The 26,472-nt window shown below is 47.4% G+C and overlaps 1 protein-coding gene across 1 annotated transcript in view; it reads left to right on the top strand.

Moving 5' to 3' along the window:
- The window catches only part of shank3a (SH3 and multiple ankyrin repeat domains 3a), a 299,427-nt gene that overhangs the window by 196,561 nt on the left and 76,394 nt on the right, over nucleotides 1-26,472 (top strand). Inside the window, 1 exon segment of the mRNA XM_056282699.1 lies at nucleotides 14,284-14,397. Coding sequence (XP_056138674.1) covers nucleotides 14,284-14,397 — 114 coding nt within the window.

The following is a 26,472-nucleotide window of genomic DNA, read 5'->3' as shown; positions in this document are numbered from 1 at the left end:
TGCCTGTGCTTACGCCCCAACACATACCCTCGTCTTCATCATGTTGGGTTGTGTTGCAGTACGTTTTCCAGCCAGATATTGTGAGTCGATGTGTGATCTGCAGTTTTGTTGAGGAAACTAATTTAAGGAATGAAGTCTGAGATGAAATTGATTTGGAGCCACAGCCAATCAAAAGTTTCATATTGAAGTATGGCTTCTTTTTTTTTTTTTTGCTCATTCTTGTGAGGTTGTGTTGTCTGAATTAGTGTGAGTGCATCAGTGGCAGGACGCCATCAGGCTCCCCGCCGCTGCTGCAGCCCCGCTTATCTGTCCTGCAGAGCAACACAGCAGCCTGGTGCACCCACTGTACATGAAGAAAAGGTAGTGTGTGTGTGTGTGTGTGTGTGTGTGTGTGTGTGTGTGTGTGTGTGTGTGTGTGTGTGTGTGTGTGTGTGTGTGTGTGCGCGCGCGCGTGTGCGCGCAGTAATATTGGTTTTATGTGACTTAGTGCAAAAAATCTTCAAGCACACATTGTCTTGTTTATTTAATCCATCATCCACTTTTTGCAACTGAAATTCATTGATGCAACTGTGCACGTGTCTGAGTGTGTGTGTGTGTGAGTGTGTGTGTGTGAGTGTGTTAGATGAATGAGAGACAGGAGAGGGAAAACATGTGAATGACTCAGCTCAAAGCAATAGAGTGAAGCAGCGCTAGAATTAAGGTGAGCTCAATTGGTTGTCACGTTCACTCTCCCTCACACGTGCACACACACACGCACACAGACACACGCACACAGACACACACGCACATAGACAAAGAGTCAAGGTTGGGTTGCGTTGAAGCTTGCAGACAGGGTGTGTGTGGAGTATAAATAGCTCTGCATCCTCACTGGTGCTATTTTTAGACCAAGAGTCGTGACTGTCTCAACCAAAGGCAAAACTCAGAAGAAGCACACACACACACACACACACACATTAAAATGTGAATACTGCACCAGATATTTTGACAGGCTGACGTCCTGCTGACCATTTTTTCCGGAAAGTGGTAGATAATGGACGCCTGTGGAAAACCTTCTTTGCCTTTGTCTGTTGTTGCACCTTTCACGTGTGTCATTTCACGTGTGTGTGTGTGTCATTGCTGCTTCTCACACTCTTTCACTCCGACAGCCTTTCTTTGTTTCATTCGTTTCAACCTTCCCCTTTTTTTTTTTACTTTCTCATCTGCTCTGTCATTCACTTTTTTTTTTTGGATCCCCCCCTCCCCCCTTTTCTCCCCAATTGTACTTGGCCCGTTACCCCACGCTTCCAAGCCGTCCCGGTCTCTGCTCCACCTCCTCTGCTGATCCAGGGAGGTCTGCAGACTACCACATGCCTCCTCCCATACATGTGGAGTCACCAGCCGCTTCTTTTCACCCGACAGTGAGGAGTTTCACCAGGGGGACGTAGCGCGTGGGAGGATCACTGACCAGAGGAGGCGCTAGTGCAATGACCAGGACACATACCCACATCCGGCTTCCCATCTGCAGACACGGCCAACTGTGTCTGTAGGGACGCCCGACCAAGCCGGCGGTAACACGGGGATTCGAACCTGCGATCCCCGTGTTGGTAGGCAACGGAATAGACCGCCACGCCACCCGGACGCCCCAACAAATCAACTTTTGGTTGACTGTCACATATGTGTGAGATTGGGTTTGCTCAGCTAGTCATCCCTTCCTGCTTTTTGCATCTTCTCTGGCGTTCTGTCCCGGTCATCAGCACAGTAACCGAAAACTGCAAAGACGTGAGAATTCCAAACATCAGTGTTGTCTTCTGTCGAACACGTTCATCATTTGGGACGACACGCAGAGCGTCAGTGTTACTTCACAAAAAGAAACAACTTGCGCACAATTCCCGATTAGTGTTTGACTCCATGTTAGTCAGTGTCCTGCTGTCCACCTCCGTAGCTGTCCACCAGGCAGCGGCCCTACACTGTTGGTCAGTCTCCTGCTGTCCACCTCCGTAGCTGTCCACCAGGCAGCGGCCCTACACTGTTGGTCAGTCTCCTGCTGTCCACCAGGCAGCGGCCCTACACTGTTGGTCAGTCTCCTGCTGTCCACCTCCGTAGCTGTCCACCAGGCAGCAGCCCTACACTGTTGGTCAGTCTCCTGCTGTCCACCTCCGTAGCTGTCCACCAGGCAGCAGCCCTACACTGTTGGTCAGTCTCCTGCTGTCCACCTCCGTAGCTGTCCACCAGGCAGCGGCCCTACACTGTTGGTCAGTCTCCTGCTGTCCACCAGGCAGCGGCCCTACACTGTTGGTCAGTCTCCTGCTGTCCACCAGGCAGCGGCCCTACACTGTTGGTCAGTCTCCTGCTGTCCACCTCCGTAGCTGTCCACCTCCGTAGCTGTCCACCAGGCAGCGGCCCTACACTGTTGGTCAGTCTCCTGCTGTCCACCTCCATAGCTGTCCACCAGGCAGCGGCCCTACACTGTTGGTCAGTCTCCTGCTGTCCACCAGGCAGCGGCCCTACACTGTTGGTCAGTCTCCTGCTGTCCACCTCCGTAGCTGTCCACCTCCGTAGCTGTCCGCCAGGCAGCGGCCCTACACTGTTGGTCAGTCTCCTGCTGTCCACCTCCGTAGCCGTCCACCAGGCAGCGGCCCTACACTGCTTCACATGGACGACAACATAAATATAGCACATGTCATTTGAGTCCTCCAGCATAGACACACACTGTTTGAGTTCCTTCCCGCCACTTGGCGGTGGAGAGCCCACCTCTGTTTCACAGGGACCGTTGTCATGCCAACACAGCCTTGGCAGGCACCAAAACAGGATGGCAGTGTAAGGTAGAAGCCATTTACACAGCAGGGCACTCTTGAGTGTGTGTGTGTGTGTGTGTGTATACACCAGGTTTTGTGTCCTAATGGGGACCAAATGGCCACATTAGGATAGAAAAAACCCGAAACCACCTTTTATGGGTCCCCGTGAGGAAAAGGGTCTATTTTAGGGTTAGGACTTGGGTTAAGGTTAGTAGGATTAAGATGCATCTGGGTGGCGTAGCGGTCTATTCTGTTGCCTACCAACACGGGGATCGCCGGTTCGACTGGACTGGAATGACTCAGAAGAATGGGGTAATTGGCCAAGTATAATTGGGGAGAAAAGGGGGGGGGGTGAAAAAAAATTAAGATTAAGGTTAGGCATGTAGTTATGATGGTTAAGGTTAGGTTAAGAGCTAGGGAATGAATGAGTCAATGAGGAGTCCCCACAAGTACAGGGTGACGTGTGTGTGTGTGTGTGTGTGTGTGTGTGTGTGTGTGTGTGTGTGTGTGTGTGTGTGTACATTTATCTTTCATAGGGTTATGATGTCCTAAAAGAACCCACTGAATATTGTAGTATTCTATTGTGGCAGTGTTTGATCCAGGAATCACTTAGAGGGGGCCAACTGGTCCCCTATGTTTTTTTAAGGGGGTCCTTTCTCAAAGGTCAGGGGGTCAATAAGGAAAAAAAAGAACCACAAAGGAAGCAAATTTGAACTTTTGATGAATAATACATTTTTCATATGTACTGTTTATATGTTTATGTACTATTTCCTTCTGGTTGTAACTGCTCGTACAATTCTTCATATTATATAATATAATATACCATACCATACCACACTGTACCATACCATACCATACCATACCAGATTTGGCCATCAGAATTTCACACAACGTTAAGTTTATTCCTCTTTGTTAAGTAATATGATTTATACTTTTCAAATTATAAAGCTTTCAAAAATGTCCTTGACCAACTTAACTTACAGCTGAATACCAGTCCTGTAGATGAACAAAGAAGCGTCCTGTATTGTGGTATTTCTGGTGGTCATTTTGCCTCCTCCATCTACCACCAACAGGTCAGGCATAGAATTACATGGTACCTAATAGAATTAGAATAGCAGCAGGCAGAATGGCAGCAGGGCGCTCCATGGAGGTTGCGGCCCAATGGATCATGAGCCCTGTCGGACCAGTGGTACAAACATCAGATGGCGTGCAGAGGAACCACTCTGTTGGTCAATGGATGGCGCCACTTGACAAGTAAGCTGTCACTGCGGGGCAACCTCTTTATCTACTGAGCCCGTAGCACTACGGTGTGCCACTTAGGAATGGGTTCTGAGGTCCAAGAGACGGTTCGACGGGGCCACGACACCGACTGTCTTAACTACTGTGCAAGGCGTGATGTGAGGAGAGCTCGATCAACATTCGTCTGGGACAAACGTGGACAATGTTGTTGCTCTGATGTGGGCCTGATGGCCCACAGGCGTGCTTGCCGAGCATAAACCGCACCACAGTCGTCATCGTTTTGGATGGACTGCCGAAGAAGGAGAAGACCTAATAGAATAAGCTGGTAACCTGCCGTCCTTCATTTCTTAGTAAAATCCATCTCTCTCCATTCACTGTCAAATACTATTATACATACATTCATCTGATAGATGAGTTTTTGGTAGGGCTTTTTGCATAATCTAAGACACCATCGCACCACACTGGACCAGACCAGACCAGACCAGTCTGTTTACATCCACTCCATCACCCCAGACTCAACGTCTTTCTCGCCTTCTGTCATGCTATCTGTCTATTATGTGCTGCCTCTCTCCATCTGGTCTGTTGCAGCATTAGCGTTAACACCGCTAAAACAGTTTGCCAGTGGAATATGCATACATATTTGCTGTGATCCATTTGTCCTTCCCACGGCCTCAAATACTGAACACTAAAAAAGTGTTGATAGCACAGGGCACCCGGATGGTGTGGCAGTCTATTCCCTTGCCTACCAACATGAGGATCGCCGGTTCAAATCCCTGTGTTACCTCTGACTTGGTCGGATGTCCCTACAGACACAATCGGCCGTGTCTGCGGGTGGGAAGCCGGAGTTGGGTATGTGTCCTGGTCACTGCACTAGCGCCTCCTCTGGTTGGTCAGGGCGCCTGCTCGGAGGAGAGGGAAAACTGGAGACGCGCTACGTCCCCCTGGTGAAACTCCTCACTGTCAGGTGAAAAGAAGTGGCTGGTGTCTCCACATGTATGGGAGGAGGCATGTGGTAGTCTGCAGCCCTCCCCGGATCAGCAGAGGGGGTGGAGCAGAGACCGGGGACGGCTCAGAAGAGTGGGGTGATTGGACAAGTACAATTTGGAAGAAGAAGGGGGAAAAAATCAAAAACAAAAAAGTTGATAGTACCACCTTCAAACTGAAAGAAAAAAATAACACTATAGCAGCAAGCCATGCCCTTTTATCTGTTATCAAACAACATTTTCTTTTTTCCCCCTGTCATTCTAGTAGGGGGCCAATTGGGAACATGCATAATTTTTTAGCAGCTCATTTATTATTTTTAGGGGGCACAATGATGCAGTGGCACAGCCTCGATCAAACACTGGTGGCAACTATTAAGCCTATAAAAATGTAGGTCCAGATGTATTTCTCGGCCACTCTAATAGTCATGGGTCTTTTGATTAAGGACTTGCTTACATGAGAGGGAAGTTGAGATGGTTTCTACTTAATGGGAGTGTGTAGATCCTTTGCTGTGAGATTGCTGAGGGCAAAATCAGGGTTGCAGAGGAAACTAGAGGAGTGCACTCAGTAGAATGCAGCTCTGCACCAGGCGTACATATCTCCCCTTCTTCGGCGTTCAAACCTGGTGACAAGCCACCCCTTTTTTCACCTACTGGCAGAAGGGAAAAGCACGCACACATGGAAAGAAAAACTAGTGTTTTTCCTGCCATTATACGACTTTTGTGCAGCGCCCATTCGATTGAATGGGAAATATGGAAGAAAAACAAGTTTTTAATATGCAGCGCTCAAGCTAAAAAAAATCTACCCGATAAATACGTTTCGCCTATCAGTCTGTAGATGTGCAGCCTCCTAGCGGACCCTTGCATGAAAGCGACCAAGTCTGAAATGACAGAGATCAGGCTATCATAATTTCCATCCATCCATCTGTCCATCCATTATCCAAGCTACTTATCCCAATCGGGGTCGCAGGATGCTGGACTCTATCCCAGCAGTCACTGGGCAGCAGGCGGGGAGACGTCCTGGACAGGCCGCCAGGCCATCACAGGGCACACACACACACACACATTCACACCTAGAGACAATTTAGTACAACCGATTCACCTGACCTACATGTCTTTGGTCTGTGGGAGGAAACCGGAGCACCTGGAGGAAACCCACACAGACACGGGGAGAACATGCAAACTCCACACAGAGGATGACCCAAATGACCCCCAAGGTTGGACTACCCCAGGGCTCGAACCCAGGACCTTCTTGCTGTGAGGCGACTGCGCTAACCACTGCACCACTGTGCCGGCATATCACAACAAAATGCTATCATAATGCTATCATAATTTCAAAGCCCTTATTAAAAGAAGTCAGATGTGTTTAACCGTGGCGGTTTCCATGATCTAAAATGAATGAAGGTGAATGGCTGCTCTGCTGGTTGACTTTCATTCATAAAACAATGGTAAGAAAAGATAGCTCAAGGGTGGCGTAATGGTCTGTTCTGTTGCCCACCAACACTGGGATCACCGATTCAAGTCCCCGTGTTACCTCTGGCTTGGTCGGGCGTTCCTACAGACACATTTGGCTGTGTCTGCGGGTGGGAAGCCAGGTGTGGGTGTGTGTCTTGGTCGTTGCACTAGTGCCTCCTTTAGTCGGTCGGGGCACCTGTCGGGGGGGGGGGCTGGGAGGAATAGCGTGATCCTCCAATGTGCTACGTCCCCCTGGCGAAATGTTTCACTGTCAGGTGAAAAGAAGCAGCTGGCGACTCCACAAGTATGGGAGGAGACATGTGGTAGTCTGCAGCCCTCCCCGGATCAGCAGAGGGGGTGGAGCAGAGACCGGGACGGCTCGGAAGAATGGGGTAACTGGCTGGATACAATTCGGGAGAAAGGGGGGGGGGGACAATAGAGCATGTTATGATATATTGTCAGAAATATGAGGCAGAAGAAGGCTTCTGACTCAAAATCTCAGAAAAATAAAAGCACAATTTGATTTAGTAGATATTCCACAGAAGGATTCAACTTAGACTAACTAATTTAATTAAGATCTGAGGTTTTTGGGGAGGGAATAGCGTAAATAATAGCAATCTCATCCACTCCTTACCAGCTGGTAGCGGTAATGCACCAATTCGTTGTTTGCCAACCGCCAATAAACTCCAAGAAGAAGAAGAAGAAGAAATTAAAAAAAGATAGAAAACATAGCTGAGCTGGTGGGCAGTGTGCTAGTGTAACTACTGAGCTGATGTCCACGGCGGCTGTGATTAGTCCTCCTCTTGACAATGTGTTTTTCTAGCGGAGTTTTAACATCAGAGACGATACCATTCATCCCGTGTTCCTCCAGTTCTCCATTGCTCACAGCGCCAGAATGATTTGCTGGTTTGCGAAGTACGATCGACTTTTCTTTTAGGTTCAAGACGCATACCTGAGTACATAATGTTTTGGTCTTGACACTGTCGCTGCCCGATCTGACTCGCCCCTACATGTGAGTCGTGCATGCACACGGTCGACTCAGCGGGCAGTGAAGGTCGGGCGCGCTGGAGAATGAAAACAAAGGTTTTTAATCACCACAACCACGCAAGGTTCCTCATCCTACTGTAACGTGCATGGATAATTAGACTCGCTAGCCCTTGGCTAACGGGTCGGACTGGTTAACGTAGTCGCCCGTGGTGCGGGAGACACGGGTTCGCGTCCTGACTGCGGTGGTTCCCGGCTCCCCACCACCACCACCACCACCACCACCCCTGAATTCGCTACAATACAGTACAGTCAGTCATAGTTATGCACAAAAAAATTTCAGCTGATAAGTCAAGTAGTTTGCGAGATTAGACACACACACACACACACACACACACACACACACACACACACATCCCCTCCAGGCTACAGCCTGGCGGATATAATGTATTGATATTTTGCCAAGTGTGTGTGTGTGTGTGTGTACTTTACAGATTTTATTGTAACTTGGCTGACAAGCTGTTAATTAGCTTTAATTTCAGCATTTTTGAGTTTCCTGGTTGTGTTTTAGGGGAATTGAACACTATGTTCGAGTTGATGTTGTGTGTGTGTGTGTGTGTGTGAGTGTGTGTGTGGTGGCGGTAGGCAGGGGTTGATGTTTTTGTTTCCATTTATTTCCATATAAAACCTACTATATATCATATTCAGATTCATTCTTTATGGTCCTCTATAGAGGAAGTTTGCTTTCATAGTCTGCACACAACACCAACACAAGTCTCTCACAGTGTGCCCATGCTATTTAAGGCAGTGATAGCTGAGAGCACAAAACTCCTCCCAAAGCTTGTTTTCTTGCAGATTGGTGTATGTATCTGCGATCAGAGGGCAGGAAGGTGAGGCATGGGCCGCCCAGTGACTGCTGGGATAGGCTCCAGCATCTCCGGGACCCTAAGAGCAGGATAAGTGGTTCGGATGATGGATGGATGGACGTTTCTCCTGGTGAGGGTGCACATGGTGAAATAGCAGGTGGCACAGCACAGGAGGGTGGGTTCAGTAATACTTGGGTACAGGAGGAGGAGGACGTGGGGTTTCACTGGGAGAGCCCTAAGTTTGCAGACGGCAGAGAGTCTTTGTTGGCAGCGTTTATGGATGTCTGTGAGGTAGGGATCAGGGCTCAGTTTATTGTTGACGATACCAAGGTACTTATAGCACTCCATCATCTCCAGTGGCTTGCTGTGGGTGTACAGTTAAGGTCAGAGTTATTAGCCTCCAAGGAACTAGGGAGCATTTCCCTAAAATTCTGCCCAATGTTTGCATCATTCATAAAACTTTACATAGTAAAACATTCATCAGTGTTAAGGCCCCTATTTGGTACATTTTGGAATGTAAAATAAATCTTCAGGTTTGCTTTATATCAAATGTAGTGAAAATTGAGGTGTTCAAAATTATTAGCCCCCGTGTGTTTTGTTTTTTTTTGCTTTCAAAACACACCTGAGCAACCAATCAGCATTGAGCTTTACTTAAGGGACTCCAGTGAACAGGGCTAGTGGCACTTGAACACCTGATTGAGAGGGACTACTCTGAAACTCTTGGTAAGAAGTAATTTCATAGTCTGCGGCGGTGTAGCGGTCTAAGCATCGGCTTTGTGTCGATGCAGTTGCCCACTGGGGACCGGGGTTCGCGCCCCGGTCTCGTCAGATCCAACTATGGCCGGACTTGATGAAACAGCAATAATTGGCAGCGCTGTCTTCGGGAGGGGGCGGAGTCGGCTTGTGTTCGTCACATGAATGCGTCTCTGTGTGTGTGTGTGTGGGGGGGGGGGAGCAGTGGTTCGGCCTGGATTCACCTCGTCATGAAAGTGGGGAGGCGTCTCCTTCCAGTCTGCCAGCCGGAGAGATGCAGTCGGTGAACGCATGCAGTACGAGGGTGGGTGTTTGAACTAAAATAGGGATCAATTGGCCACTAAATTGGGAGAAGAAGGGAAAAATCAGAAATAAATTTGTAAAAAAAAAAAAGAAGAAGTAATTTCATCATGCCAAAAAGTAAAGAAATCAGCCTGGATCTCAGAAAGAAGATAGTGGATGCTCATCTTAAGGGGGAAGGCTATACTGCCATTTTCAAGCGTTTCACAGAGTCTAGAACAGCTGTGTGTTGCATCATTGCAAAGCACAAGGAGACAAATTGTGTTAGAAACAAACCTGGGCCTGGTTGAAAGGGCAAGATTTCAAAAACTTTGGAGAGGAAACTAGTCAGAGATGTCAACAACAATCCCCGGATCTCTGCCAAGATGACTTTTGCTGAGCTGGCCTCTTCTGGACTTGATGTTTCAAGGAAGACTGTTGTGAGGGCTCTTCATCGTGGTGGGCTTCAAGGTCATCGTCCAAGAAAAACTCCATTGCTCACACAGCGGCACATCAGAGCCGCTGTGCTGGAAAACCACGCAGTTTAGATGAGCTCAACAATTTGGCATGGAAGAATGGGCTAAGATCCCTCACGAGACATGTGCCAACCTAGTTAGGAACTACCATAAGAGGGTGTTGTCAGTTGTGAGTCAGAAAGGTTACTCTATTGACTATTAATTGTCAGAGGGCTAATCATTTTGGCCTTGTCATTTTTGTTTTTTCTTGTTTCAGTTCAGCACATCAGTAAAATATCTTAATCAAGCTTAGTGGAGATTTTGTCTTTGTTCTTTTGGAAGCAATTAAACTATAAACAATTTAGGTTATGGACATTTCCATGGAAAAGTTAAGGGTTTTGTTTAATTTCATAAAGGGGGCTAATAATTTTGACCTTAACTGTAAGTGGGGCAATGAGAGGTGCTGAGTTTATTGCGGGTGTCAAAGATGAGCTCCTTCATCTTGGTGACATTGAGGAGAAGGTGACTATTGCCCCTTTTCCACAACATGGTACTGGCTCGACTTCATTCGCTTCTGTGTCGTTTTCCATTACCGTAACAGTACCTCCTCAGTGTAGCTGGTCGTCATAGCGACGCCTGGTTTTCAGTTTCAAAATGTACTTTTAACATAACTACGCTTCGGTATTTAAAAATGCCGGGTGATATCCCATGCGCGCATTGATGATAGTGATGCGTTTCTCTGACCAATCAGAGGTCTGCATTGATTGTGGTACCTGCTCCAGGTTGTTTTTTTTTACCTCAACAAGGCGGTACCAGAAAAGTGGTAACAGTTACCAAAATGCTGGTACTTTCCAGTAATGGAAAACGAAAAAAGTCGAGTCAAGTTGAGCCGGTACCATGTAGTGAAAAGGGGCATATGTCTGTCAGACAGATGACTGTGCACCACTGGATGAAGTGGGCAACAGATTGTCGGTAGGCTGTGATTGAGTCCCTGTCTGTGATGAGGGCAAATATGGCTGTGTCATAAGAATATTTGAAGTGTTTTGCAATGGAGAGGGGGCTCAGACAGTCATCGGTGTAGATTGTGTGTAGAAAGGGACTCGGAACACAGCCTTGAGGGGCTCCAGTGTTGACGGTGATGATGGGGGATGTAGTGCTACCCACCCTGACTGCCTGGGGTCTGTCACTGAGGAAACTGTGAATCCAATGGATGAGGAGATGTGGAACATGGAGATGGAGGAGTTTGCTTTTTTGGGGGGGCGGGGGATTTTCCCCCCTTTTTCTCCCCAGTTGTCCTAGGCCATTCCCCTATTTTCCAAGCCATCCCGGTCGCTACTGCACCCCCTCTGCTCTGCCGATCCGGGGAGGGCTGCAGACTACCACATGCTTCCTCCGATACATGTGGAGTCGCCAGCTGCTTCTTTTCACCTGACAGTGAGGAGTTTCACTCAAATTCTCAGAGCTTCTCGTCTAGTCTTCATTGTGAAGACACCAGCAAGGGATGAGTGGTGGGGAATGAGGGAGGTGAGGGCTGGTAGATCATTCGGAGGTCTCATCTTCTGCTCCACACTGCCAATAGGGAGCAGAGAGTACCACCAGCACCTGTCTATTACAGAGACTCCAATGCAACCAGGCACACTGACAGAGAGACAGAAAGAAGAATGGAGTATCTGAGTGAGAGAGGTCAAGACAGGAAGGTGAGAGGATGAATTAATAATGATCCGGAAATGGTTTTGGATAGGGGGCCAGGGAGGTGGGGGGTATAGAGAGTTCAGGGAGAACACGGTTGACAGAGTGAGATAGGGACAATATAGCTGTGGTGGGTCTTGGAAACTGAGAAAAAAGAGAGAAGAGTGTGAGAGAGAACGTGTTCTCAAGAGACAGCAGGGGTAAAGTTGTGTTAAGCTGAGATCAGAGATGGGGATCAGCCCGTGTATCCTCTATGTGCTGTGTGTCATGTTTCTGCAGAAAGGAGTCAATAAACAACCCTCCCTCCACACATTTCCCTCCACGCCATTTCTCCTTCAGCTGTGTACAGCCCAGCAGAGGCCGGCCATGGAGTGGTCAGCTTTGCTTTATCTCTCAACCCTTTAGCCAGTCTGGTACCCAATATAGGTGTCATTATTTGAAAGTAATGAGTGTGTCACACACATCTGAGATGCCCTCGTTTTTTATTTATTTTCTTTATTAAAAAAAAAATTTTTTTTTTGTCAGGACTGCTGCGCAAAGTCTTTATCAAAAACATCAGTTCAACAGAACAGCATACCAAGCGAGGGATCACATTTTCACTGGTTTTACAGTTTGTGTGGTTGTAAAGGCTTCTGCACTCTGAGGCCCTGGTCACACCAGCAGTAACACAGACACTCTGCAGCAGAATACATTCATTTGAATGAAATCGTTGTGATCCATGGATTCACTTCCGGTAGCAAAGTTACTATGTTTCTTTCTTCTTCTTCTTTTTGATTTAAGATTTTAAGGAACATAAATACAAATGATAAAGTAGAAAAGACCAAAAAAAAGAAGAAAAAACATAAACAAGAAGTAAAACAGCAATGAATTAAGGAAAGCTCAGCGTGGTGTCTGCAGCATGTGCGACAGTAATGATGGTAAAGTCCGTCAGCACATCATCAGTCCTCGGAGGAGTCGGCAAGTGAGCCATTCTACAGCTCCAGAACGGCTCAGAAGAGTTGGGTAATTGGCTGGGTACATAAATGAGGAAAAATGTCCCCCCCCCCCCCCCAAAAAAAGATAGTTTTTTTGTGTGCTATGTTGTAGCTTAAAGTGTGTTTGTTGGCGGATCTCATTTGTTGCCGCTCATTTTGCTCCAACAAGCTGATAACTTGCTGTGACCGGCCGTGTCAGTGCATCGACATCTCTACCAGTGAGTAACTCATACCACGTTGTATCAGAAAGCCCGAACTATCCCTTTAATTTTGTCAAACTTGCATCTGACCACCTCCAGGGGTGGTTGCGTGCACGGGTTTTCAATATGACCCAGGTTCATACACATGTGGGTTTTATTTGCATTTTTCTCCATCTCACTACTACTACTACTGCTACCACTACTACTACTACTAGTACTACTACTACTACTACTACTACTGCCACTTTTGGCTGCTCCCGTTAGGGGGCGCCACAGCGGATCATCCGTTTCCATCTCTTCCTGTCCTCTGCATCTTCCTCTCTCACACCAGCCACCTGCATGTCCTCCCTCACCACATCCATAAACCTCCTCTTTGGCCTTCCTCTTCTCCTCTTCCCTGGCATCTCCATATTCAGCATCCTTCTCCCAGTATACCCAGCATCTCTCCTCCACACATGTCCAAACCATCTCAATCTTGTCTCTCTTGCTTTGTCTCCAAACCGTCCAACCTGAGCTGTCCCTCTAATATACTCGTTCCTAATCCTGTCCTCCTTCATCACTCCCAATGAAAATCGTATCATCTTCATCTCTGCCACCTCCAGAGTTGAAGATGGAAGATGGAGAAAAATCTGACTTATGATCCGCATGAGTCAGATTTTTCTCCATCTCAAAATGATCAGATTTCCCATGATATATATGTTAACGCCAGGATATATATGTCAACACCAGGATATAGTATATGTTAACTCCAGGATATACATGTTAACGCCAGGATATATAGATATGTATATGTTAATGCCAGGAGATATATATATATATGTGTGTGTGTGTGTGTGTGTGTGTTAATGCCAGGTATATTATATGTTAACGCCAGGTATAGAGCGTATCCATGTCTTCCACGTAGCAGAGTAGAATATAGTTTGGAGAAAGTTGTTTTCTTCTCCAGGAGTGGACTACATCATTTAGTAGGCTGTTCACTGGCTGCAACATCACGTTGCTGTATCCTAGCAACCAGTCCAGAAGACGGGCTCGATCAGGCAAAGCTTTTGCTCCAGCTGGTGATCTAGGAGGAGCTTCATTCTGTATGTCTATGTGTGAATCAGTGTGTGTGTGTGTGTGTGTGTGTGTGTGTTCTTGGTCTTGTTTGAGTACAAAGATACACGTGTGTGTTTATGAGTGTGTGTTTGTTGTGTCTTTGTGTGCTTATCTGTGTTGCATGTGTGCTGTTTGGCGGCGGTAATAAATGAGGGTTGTGGAAATGCAGGCTTCGTCCCGACGATAAGTTCAACATCAGTGATACGTTTGTCCGTAATTACCGCAGCTGAACTTGGAAAATAATCTGTCTCCTTGACTCACTCACTCTCTCTTTCCTCTCTCGTCTGTCTGTCGAGCTTGCTTGCTACCGTTCTCCTCTGTTTGTCACTTCCGCGCTCTGTCCTCCCTGTCCCTTTTCCAAACCTTAGTCATTTGTGAAAAAATGCAAAATCGACATCCAATCAGGGAAATGCTTTCAATGATAACTGTTAGCAAGTATTTTTGATGGCAGTATTTGACTGATTTTTGTGTGTTAAATTGTACTAATATATATTTCTCTCTCTCTCTCTCGCTCTCTCTCTCTCTCTCTCTCTCTCTCAGTGCTGAGTATAGGAGAAGGTGGCTTCTGGGAGGGTACGGTGAAAGGGAGGACAGGCTGGTTCCCAGCGGACTGTGTAGAAGAAGTTCAGATGCGACAGTATGACCCACGGCTAGGTAAGATGTCCAAAATACAGACGCACACACGCAAGTTGTTTTTTTCCAGCAAGCTGAACATCGGCATGTAAGCCTCAGAACCCGTCCAGAAGAGCTTTGTATGCATCCACACTTACACGCTCACCCACATTTCCTCTGGTACACTACAGCCAGGGAGAGGCAAAGTTAAACCTGCTACACACACATCTGCTACTGTTTCACCCCAGCCGAGGGAACGGGGACGTAGAGTGGACCCCCTCCCACCTAGTGCCCCAAACCGTTCACAAAAACCAAAAGCGGGTTCTGAGAGGAAAGCAGAAATGCCACTTTTTAATTATCAGCATTCAGGAGCAGTTTTACGTAAGACAAGACAAAAAGAAATGTGCGGGCAATTACAAAGGTGGCCTACACTAGGACCACACGGCATTGCTTGACTAGCGTGATTTGGAGGGCGGCAAAGGAAGGGTGTGCCGACACGCTCCGTCTTTTTCAACCAGCTCCACAGCACGTCTTGTAGCCCTGCCACAGCCGGGGTGATCACGGTCAGCTGGCGGTGAGGAGTCAACCTGGAAATCACCGATCAAGCACGCAACACACGCACACAGCCTCAGGAATGTAGGCACACATACATACAAACACACACACACACACACACAAACAAGAGGGGCAGACAAGAGACATACAAACAGCACACACACACACACACACACACACACACACACACACACACACACACTGTTCTTTCTGTAACCTTTTGCACTGGTGTATAGGTTTGTAGTGCTGTCCAAGGTGCTGGATGTAAAGTAAGTTACAGAGCTCGCTCTCTCTGTCTTTCTCTCTCTCGCTCGCTCTCTCTATCCCTCCCTCCCTCCCTCCCTCTCTGGTGTGGGTATAAAGACCAAATGATGTGCAACCTGTACAGTAGTTGCTACATACACGTAAATACATATGTACGCATTGCAAGTACATGGCAGTCATAATGATACACACCATGATACTACATGCCAGGCGTCGTGTGAATGATCTCACATTCTGCATCAGTGTGAAAGTCAAGTAGAATTGGGGGAGGGTCGATTGCCCGACTCTTGTTTAGACTAATGTTCACTGATCGTTGAACATAATTATGTTAACATAGCAGAGTTTCTCGATAAAAGCAGCTACCAACCAGTGGCGGCTGGCCAGTACAGGGCGCTGGGGCGCCGCCTGCTTCAAACATCAAGAGATGAAAATCTACTTAAACGTGTTAAATATAATTTAGTTGTATAATGCAAATAATGATGAAATAAAAGTGTTGTTCAGTCCGTGAGCGCCTGTCAGCAGCATTAAATATTGGTTCAAATGGTGTTTGGTTGATTTCTGTCTGAATACATATACTTCCTGTCTGAATACATATACTTCCTGGGTGAGGGGCGCCAGCCAAATGATACCTTATGTAAGCCCTCAAACTTGTGGCCAGCAGGTGACCTGAGGCTGCTGTCTGATTGGTTTCTTCAGATTTTCCAGACACTCCCACTTTTATTGGCAGTGAATTGGTATTGTTTTAATGTTTTTTTATCTAATGTGATTGGACAGTTCTCGTGGCTGTCAATCATGTTCACACCCTCCACCACGCCTCGTCTCAACTGTCAATCATCCACCATCTACGAACCCTGATAAAATCTATAGGCTACATGGTCCTTCTTAATAACTCTGTGACTGTGTGGACATTAAAGCAGCTGTCAGGTGTGCTGCGCCAAGGTACATTGCGCCCCCCCAATTTTTTTAGCACCAGCCGCCACTGCTGCCTACTATGAGCAGGGTTGGGGTAGTGCAGAATGAGGATGCAGGTGTATAGAGTGGATAAAAAGGACAAGAATGAGTTTTTGGCTGTTTTTGCTTTTAGCATTTTTTTTTTTGAATGTATATTTGTGGAGCTATTGGGGCACCTTGGAGGGGCTGTTGGGAGGGGGTGGGCTTACCTGAGAATAGGTGTGAAGGGGTGAGAAGCACAAGATCTCTAAATACCCCATTTAAATGCATTGTGAGAACAGGATAGGCGGGAAAGAAAAGGCCAGATAGTGAGGGAGACAGATGGCAGAGCATACTGTAAAGGACAGCAAAGTGGAGATGGCAGGGGGGAAAGGAAGAAGGGAGGGGGGGGGGAGGCGAGAGATGGCGTTGATATTGAAACAGTGTCTCACTCGCTCATAAATCCTGAGAAACTCAGGACCATCAGATCCCCATTTCTCTGAGATAAAAAAGAAGCGCAAGCCTCTGTTTCCGCTCTCCTCCCTTCCTCCATCCTCCCTTTTTTCATCGCTTTTCCTCACTTGACTTGGTCTGTAGAGCCACTCTGTGTTGTCAGTTGTGTTTGACAGTAAAACACACAGTCTTGCGTTTGAGTTATCAGTTAGTTGCCGCTGTTACCGAGCTATTTATCTATTTCATACATTTACTTCAGCTGGGGGTCACGGAGCAGACAGGTGGCACACCAGGGACACTGAGAGAAAAATATATATATTCCCAGAGAGAGGAAAAAATAGAATTGATTTTTGAGACTAAAGTCGTGATTTCGACATTAAAACCAAACTACTGAGAATAAAGTCAAAACTAAATTTTGAGAAAAGGTCACAAACTGAATTTGGAGCATAAAGTCAAAAAGTCATCAATAAAGTCGTAATTAAAGGTACAGTCTGCAGTTGAGCCAGCCTTTTGAGGCTTCCAGTTGTCTCCATTTCTAAAACAAACACATAATATTGTAATACATCATACAGTATATGCTGGATAGGCTCCAGCATCCCGCGACCCTGGCTGGGATAAGCAGCTTGGAGACTGGATGGATGGATGGATGGCAGGCAGGATAGATGATATTGACGTGAGATGTGCCCTGTTTCTTGTTGTAGGTAGTGTTTTCATGTGGTCGCAGTTCTACACATAGTCCAGGCAGCGCCACTGCAGGTTGTACCTGTAATGACATGTCAAGTCAAGTCAATTTTATTTGTGTAGCCCAATATCACAAATGACACATGTGTCTCAGTGGACTTTACAGCAACACAACGTCCTGTCCTTAGACCCTCACATCAGTTAGGTAACAACTCTCTAATAAACCTTTAACAGGGAGAACAAACAGGAAGAAACCTCAGGGAGAGCACCAGAGGAGGATCTCTCTCCCAAGACGCACAACGTGCAATGGTGTTGTGTTCACACAGTTTACACAAAACAACCCTGAAAGAGGATAACACAGTTATAATGGTATTATAAAATGTATGAAGAATATGATGAGGAGGATGCCAAGCAGTTCCCAGACGCCACCGGAACAGCCCAGGACCCGAGCCACGCGACCAGCATCACCATGTAAAAAAAAAAAACAAAACCCAGGATAACAAAAATTATATGGATTTATAAAAAGAAAATGTGATGAGGGGAATGCTAAGCAGCGTCCAGGTGGCGACCACCGTCACCACGGAGACCACCGTGTGGACAAGTAAACGTTAGAATAAACCCTTTTTACACTCCTGCCAACAAACAGCAGGAAGTGGGTGTGGTTTGGAGTGCACGTTCTGAAGTAGAAACGGTTGAGTTTTAAACTGATATGCGGGACTTAGTGTGATGCGATGTCAGACAGATTGGAGGTACTAAATCTCAGCCATGTCAAAGTACACATTATTCTTGAAACTCATTTTTGACTTTCGTTTTTCATGGATTTCAAGTTTTGGTATCTGGAAAACTTCCCCACTCTTCCGAGCCGTCCCGGTCTCTGCTCCACCCCCTCTGCTGATCCGGGGAGGGCTGCAGACTACCACATGCCTCCTCCCATACATGTGGAGTCACCAGCTGCTTCTTTTTACCTGACAGTGAGGAGTTTCACCGGGGGGCGTAACGCGTGGGAGGATCATGCTATTCTCCCCAGTTCCCCCTCCCCCCAAACAGGTGCCCCAACTGACTAGAGGAGGCAGTAGCCCAGCGACCAGGACACATACCCACATCCGGCCTCCCACCCACAGACACGGCCAGTTGTGTCTGTAGGGACGCCCAACCAAGCGGGAGGTCACATGGGGAGTCGAACCAGCGATCCCCGTGTTGGTAGGCAACGGAATGGACCGCCACGCCACCCGGACGCCCTTGGATTTCAAGTTTTAACAGCAAATTTTATATTTTATTCACATTCGATTTTATACTCAAAATTCAATTTTGACTTTAGTCTCACATGATGAGTTTAACTGGGAAATTTCCCCCTTTGACTCAATATTTTGACTTTAATCTCCAAATGCATTTTTTCTTCTTCTCTGTGATTATTTTTTTTCTCTTGGTGCCTCTAATATACTATGATCCACACACTGTGCTAATGGCTCCCAGCAGTTTTAATTGAACAACGTTTCAATCTAACAGAGATCTTTGTCAGGGAGCGTCAAATCACCACCACAAAGCAGAACGAGTCCACACAAACACGCTCATCACTCAGCTGATTGTGATCTGCATGATTGAGAGTCAGCTACTCTCAAGCTGGACCAATCAGAGCAGAGCTGGTCAGCACTGTCTGTTACTCCCACATGGGCGACAGAGTATCCATCCATCCATTATCCCAACCGCTTATCCTGCTCTCAGGGTCGCGGGGATCTGCTACCACTTTCGGCTGCTCCCGTTAGGGATCGCCACAGCAGATCATCCGTTTCCATCTCTTCCTGTTCTCCGCATCTTCCTCTGTCACACCAGCCACCTGCATGTCCTCCCTCACCACATCCATAAACCTCCTCTTTGGCTTTCCTCTTCTCCTCTTCCCTGGCAGCTCCATATTCAGCATCCTTCTCCCAATATACCCAGCATCTCTCCTCCACACATGTCCAAACCATCTCCATCTTGCCTCTCTTGCTTTGTCTCCAAACCGTCCAACCTGAGCTGTCCCTCTAATATACTCGTTCCTAATCCTGTCCTTCTTCATCACTCCCAATGAAAATCTTATCATCTTCATCTCTGCCACCTCCAGCTCCACCTCCTGTCTTTTCATCAGTGCCACTGTCTCCAAACCATACAACATAGCTGGTCTCACTACCATCTTGTAAACCTTCCTCTCAGGGTCGCGGGGATGCTGGAGCCTATTCCAGCAGTCGTTGGGTGGCAGGCAGGGGGACACCCTGGACAGGTCACCAGGCCATCACACAGGGCACACACACATACACATTCATACCTAGGGACAATTTAGTATGGTGAGCCACCTGACCTACATGTCTTTGGACTGTGGGAGGAAACCGGAGCACCCGGAGGAAACCCACACAGACATGGGGAGAACATGCAAACTCCACACAGAGGACGACCCCCAAGGTTGGACTACCCCGGGGTTCGAACCCAGGACCTTCTTGCTTTGAGGTGACTGCACTGACCACTGTGCCACCGGCGACAGAGCATGCCTGTATGAAAAGAGGAAAAACAACTAGAAACATCAAGATGAATGTTATACAGGCACATATTAAATCCAGTACACCACAACTTGTCAAATATATATCATAAACCACAAAAGTAATAATCACAAAAACTATTATATAGAAAAGATAGAAAAAATAGAAAAACGGTAATTATTCGCTCAAAAATAAAGTCGTGCACATCACAGTCACCTGAGTGATGAATGTGTGTGTGTCTGTAACCTGCTTGTGCTGCTTTGTGATGGTGAGTTGACAGTCCCTGATGAAGAGCTCAGTGATGAAGATCTCAGTGAGATCGAAATGTCGCTCAGTTAAAATTGCTGCGAGCCTTTAGCACAGCCTGTGGATCTTTTGTCTGATTCTTGCCTTTAAGTTTGATTTTTCTCCCCCTCCCCCTTTTTCTCCCCAATTGTACCTGGCCAATTACCCCACTCTTCTGAGCCGTCCCAGTCTCTGCTCCACCCCCTCTGCTGATCCGGGGAGGGCTGCAGACTACCACATGCCTCCTCTGATACATGTGGAGTCACCAGCCGCTTCTTTTCACCTGACAGTGAGGAGTTTCACCAGGGGGACATAGTGTGTGGGAGGATCACGCTATTCCCCCCAGTTCCCCTCTCCCTCAAACAGACGCCCCAACCAACCAGAGGAGGCGCTAGTGCAGCGACCAGAACACTTACCCACATCCTGCTTCCCACCCACAGACACGGCCAATTGTGTCTGTAGGACGCCCAACCAAGCCGGAGGTAACACGGGGATTCGAACCGGCGATCCCCATGTTGGTAGGCAACGGAATAGACCGCCGCTCCACCGGACGCCCAAGTTTGATTTTTGATCCAGTACCTATAGGAGTTTTTTAGATGTGTGTACCCTACTCTGTGTTTGTCTTCATAGATGGACAGGCCATGTTATGGGTGACATGTAAAATGTCAACTTTAAGTGGCCGTGGAAGTCTTGCTGCAGCCCGTGTACCAGGCAAACCGCACCAGTGTGACCGTCAAGTAGTTTGTGACCGGTCAAACAGAAGAACTGCATAAGAGAATAGCGTCAATGTTGGTTATAAATGTGGTTTATCATACATTCACCATTTTTTTTCTAGCAATTCTATTATAAAGGCCTCCTACATTAAATGGAAACCTCTGTTGGGATGTTTGTGTGACCAGGGACCCTCACCCTAATCACGAGACTCTTCAGTGCTGCCAAAACAGCATGTGGCATGGGATGACACAGTGGCACACACACACATGTACAGCCACACAGTTGTTTATCTGAAGACGACTGTTGAGGCGTCACTGACAGTGAGGGCAATATGTCTCAGCCCAGTGAAGCAGGAAAGACAGCCCCGTCTACAATTAAGTAACCCAAACAATACTGCCTCGCCGTCTCCTTCTGCCCCTCTCCTCCTCCTCTCTCCGCCACTGTTTGATGTGTGCAGTGATGTTGGTGTCGGTGTGTGTTGTGTGTGTGTGTGTGTGTGTGTGTGTGTGTGTGTGGTGGTGGTGAGGGGGGGCTGTGAGGTTGGCACACACGCTCCTCCACTGCCACTATCCATCACCCTAGAGTCAGGACTTTGAACGCACCAGCCCTCTTTATCCATCCCTTTCTCCTCTCTTCTCTCCTGTGTGTCAATCCTGATGGAGCTCTCCGCACTTGAAAAAAGACACACAAAAAAAAAACCATGACCGAGGAAAGGTAAACAGGAAAATGGTCTAGCGCAGAAAAGAGACAGGAAGAAAGGAAGCGGAGACTGGTTTAAGCCAGGTTCAGGCCATTGTCGAATTTGTCGGCTCTTCATCTATCACAACACTTGTCTTAGACTTGGCCAGAACTTCCTGCAGCCAACTCTTCATCTTCAACCACTGGTACAGGGTACAGACAGACAGAGAGAGAGAGAAGGAAAGGCTGAAAGAGAAGGAGAGAGAAATAAGAAAGGAGGAGAACAAGAGAGACTGATGAGGAAAATGAGGGCAAGAAGGAAAGACTATTGATTGAGTTCATTAAGGTTACAGTGAGTGATGCCGCTGCAAAATGCTGCCGGCTGTGGCTGTCTGGCTGTGCAAGGCAGCGTGTGACTGTGTTGTTGCATGTACGTGCAGCACACGTGTAAAGGGTGTGTGTCCACACGCGTGTCTGTGGACCTTTGGGCATGTTGTCGCTGCTGTCATGAGTCACTATACTGTTGAAAGTAAGGAACGGCATCGGCACACTAGCTTCGGTAGAAAATTATAAATGCTAACAACTCACTTGTTGGTAAGCCACTTTATTTTCTAAGATCTACATAAATCTCTCCTCTACCCTTCTCCTACACACACACACACACACACACACATATACACTCACTCGTGAGGTTATCCCATGTGGGGTTGTTAATAGGAGATGTTTACCCATAGCAATGGAGGGGGTAATTATGTGAGTATGGGCTGCTTATCCCTGTCTAATGACGCTAACACTTCTTGCCAGGGGCAGCTCATTTCAACGTTATTATCACTCTTTACAATTACCGGTTGCTGGGGGGGGGGGGGGGGGTCACGCCTTCATACTTAGGACTCATAGCGACCCAACCCCCTTCATTGTATGTGATGGCAAAACAGCAATGTTGAAAAAGTGCTAGTCTTTGTTTAACTGATGACTTGTGGATCTGGGACAGGAATGAAGACCCTGACCCACAAACAGTCTTTGGATTGGTGGGAGCCCTGCGAGGCCCACCTAAATCTCCAACAAGTCCTCCAGCCCATATGACCACATAGGTCGTTTGTCCCCTTATATGACCCACAGGAGCCTTTCCTAAATTAGCGCCCCTACTGGCGACAGGAGCTATGCCACAGATACTTTTCGCCTCTGTGCATTGTGGGTTTTTAAAACAATGTGAGAACAATAGAATGTGTAATTTTTGTGTTGTTTTGTCTAGTATAGTAAGTAAGACTGCTGTTGGCAGTATGTTTACCTATGAATAAGGTTATAAGAGCTAACTTAACATTAGCCACAAGTTAGCAAGTCAGCTAGCGTGGACATTATAACCGCTATGTGACGTTAAACTTTGCTTTTATTAATATTCCTTCTCACGAGGGCTTATGGAAGGAGGTGCTTATTGTTACAGGGGAAGTGACGTGTTATAATTACGGAGGAGCGTGAGGAAGTAGCTTAAACCCTCACTATAGGTCGCAATAAGCTGCTCGTACAAACCACCTGTGGGGTCGTTTTTCCGTGGAGGACAGTCTCTAAATCTCACGACCTCACTTTTTGCTGTGCGACATATAGTATGAAACGCATCCCTTGTGAAACAGTTGACCCGTCGGTTGGAAACCTGTTGCCTGATATCAGACAGAATTGTCAACTCGTTACACTCCATTTCCATCTTCAGTCTGACATTGCCTCCACTTGAACCGAGTTCCATGAGGGAGGGGGACTCAACTTTCCCTAACCAATCAATAGAGAACAACGAATCCACCCAACTCTAACATCTTGTTAAGTCGATACTGACGCGTAGCCACGCCAACACATTGGTTTTGCCGCAGTTTTAAGAGTGGAGCGGACTGAAGTAAAAACAAACTGCCGTGTCGGGCGATATTGAGAAGATATGCCGTCAAACGCTTGGCAGTGGCGTTAGTCCCATCCGTGTCGCTGATTGGCTGATCGTTAGTCCCCCCCCCCCGCGGCGCTCATTGGTTAATCACTTTTCCTACCGAGAAACAGCTGTTTCATGTCATCATGCCAGACCAGAAGAATCAGGTCAACTCGGTGGAGTGGGCGAAGTCAAAGGTCTGGACCCGGGCAAGGAAGCCTGACCAGTCAGCATACGAAGAGGAACTTTAGATAATGGCGACAACAAGCGGTGCTGTATTTTGATAGTGACACCAATGGCTGTGCTAGGAGAGGTTGGCTCTGATGCTGGTGTTGATGTGGTTTCATCAGAACTCGTTCATTACCTAACTGAAATATTAGCAAAAGAAATGCATTGAAGGCCGTTTTCAGACACACTTTGCCCCCTTTCCACTACATGGTACCGGCTTGACTCGACTCGACTCGCTTCTGTGCTGTTTTCTGTTACCGTAGCAGTACCCCCTCAGTGTAGCTGGTCGTCATAGCGACGCCTGGTTTTCAATTTCCAAATGTACTGTTAAGATAACTCCGCTTTGACCGCTCCGGGATTTAAAAATGCCGGGTGGTATCCCATGCACACATTGATGACGCAGCGACACAAAATGACGCAGTGACGCATTTCTCTGACCAATCAGAGGGCTGCATTGATTTTGGTACCGCTCCAGTTCTTTTGGAACCTCGACAAAGGTGGTACCAGAGAAGTGGTATCAGCTACCAAAATGCCGCTACTTTCCAGTAATGGAAAACGACAAAAGGGCAAGTCAAGTTGAGCCGGTACCATGTAGTGGAAAAGGGGCATTACTACATGGACTGACCTGCTGGCAGTAGTAATGTTTTCTAGCAGCAGTCCAGCGTGTGTGGAAATGTGGCACTCGGGCTCTGCATCGTGGGGTTTGTGGCTCTGACTGGTCAAAGGCTAATCCAATTGCCTGCAAAGTAATTTTGGTATATGCCCATTGACAGTGCCTCCACTGCAAACAGCTGCCTGCTGAGCCTTGCCAGACCACAATGACTAAAGGGAAATTTGTAGGCTGGCTTGGAGAGGTTGTGCTAGTGCTTCAGTGGCAGTGCTTGAATGTCTAAATCAGACGAAGGCAATCGTGTACCACTGGGTGCTAAGAGGATGCATGTTTTTACCAATCACGACACGAGTTCGTTTCCCTGATTTGTCTGTCATCCTTGGCACGGTGCGGCACATGGTTGCCTATGTTCGGTCAAACTAGTTTGACACCTTTTCTAGAATAGAGACTGCCATTTCCTTTCTCTTGCTGTCCTCACACAGCGGTTCGGTTGAATGACTCACAGCCATATGAATCAGCCTGGTCAAATCCAGGCCCACGTTATTTTTAGCTTGCCCATTAAGAAGTTTTGGAGTGTCTCTGCACACCCCAGGAATGCTTAAACACCAGTGCTGCTGCGGCAGCCGGGAGGGACGCGGGAGTCACCGGTCCGGGGGAGAAAGATGGAGGGCAGGAAGGGGTAGAGGACGCACGGAGTTACAAAAAGATAGGACGGAGCAGAGAAGTGATGAGGAAGCATGCGGGGAGTTAAATGGTCAAAATAAAAGAGCTATCCGGGTGAAGACCTCCCCCAGCGATGGTGTCTCTGTAATGGTTTGTGGGGGCATTTTAAAGCACGGTTCGGCTCCAGTCATCATCCCAGAGCTCAAGGTTAATGCTAATCACCACTACTATTACGGTTTTGAGTGATCGATTGAGCCCGCCTTATGATGGAGACGGAAAGCACCGCATCTGTTTCGCTGTCTGAGAATCTCCTTTAAGTGATCATCAGGGATCGGATCTAGTTATTGCACACTTCTGCTCATGCTTAACATAAACTAGCCCTCAGATTCTTAAACACCACCGGGTGATCATCGGTTGCTTTGCTGATATGAGTATTTTCATGCTGATTTCGTGAAAAAAGGAAGTTAATCAGAGGATCGACGTAATAACTCAAAACCCTTATATTGATAGCAACTTGGAATTGTATTGGAATTATTTGCAAGATCAACGCAAAGAAAAAAATGCTCCCTGCACCAGCACAGACACGCCACTACTCCTCACTAAAGCAGCCGATGATGGCGTCTCCTTTACATTCATCAAGCTGTCCCCCGAATGTAAAACAGGGCAGACCCCCATATTACAGAAGTCGAGTGGGAGCTAAGAGATGTAGGTATAGGCTGGGTTAGCTTTCTGTTGAAGTGTATTTCTAAAATATATCGCAGGCAGCTAAGGCACATATGAAGGTGAATACAGCTCACGCATACACACACACACACACACACACACACACACACACACACACACAGCATGCCCTTGTGAGAGTGACCCAGTGTGATGGTTAGAGGGTAGATTTAAGCTATGTTTCAGTCTGCTGACAGAGCGTTTGACAGGCTGTACACCTACTTGACAGGAAGTTGGCAGTCATCTCAGTGACACCTGCCCTAACACAGCATCACACACCTTTGTCTTTCTCCCTTTGTCTTTCCTTGTTGTTTTTTTTTTATCAGTCTATCTCTTACCCTGTGGCATCTGTCATTCCCACGGACGCTCCCTCTCTTTTACCTATCCTTTCATTTTCTTCCTCTCCTCTTCTTTTCTGTCCTCTCTCACCTCTCTGTAATGGCACATCCTTTCTCTGTTGTATATTTTACTGCCGCTCTCAATATTCAGCTGATAACAAGGACCCGTCCCCATAGGCGCCTCAACATTACTTTAGGCCCTGGAGCTACGGGCGCTTTGGAGCCCCCCCAACTACAGCAATGGTGCAAATAATCGGATCATAAAAATAAAAAATAAATGGGGCGTCCGGGTGGCGTAGCGGTCTATTCCATTGCCTACCAACACGGGGATCGCCAGTTCGAATCCCCGCGTTACCTCCGGCTCGGTTGGACGTCCCTACAGACACAATTGGCCACGTTTGCGGGTGGGAAGCTGGATGTGGGTGTGTCTTGGTCACTGCACTAGTGCCTCGTCTGGTTGGTCAGGGCACCTGTTCAAGAGGGAGGGGGAACTGGGCGGAATAGCGTGATCCTCCCCCATGCTACGTCCCCCTGGCGAAACTCCTCACTGTCAGGTGAAAAGAAGCGGTTGGTGACTCCACA

The sequence above is a fragment of the Lampris incognitus genome, chromosome 6, assembly GCF_029633865.1.
Source record: "Lampris incognitus isolate fLamInc1 chromosome 6, fLamInc1.hap2, whole genome shotgun sequence".
Taxonomy (NCBI): domain Eukaryota; kingdom Metazoa; phylum Chordata; class Actinopteri; order Lampriformes; family Lampridae; genus Lampris; species Lampris incognitus.
The sequence above is the reverse complement of the archived record's forward strand: the minus strand, read 5'-3'. Positions and strand labels throughout refer to the sequence as shown.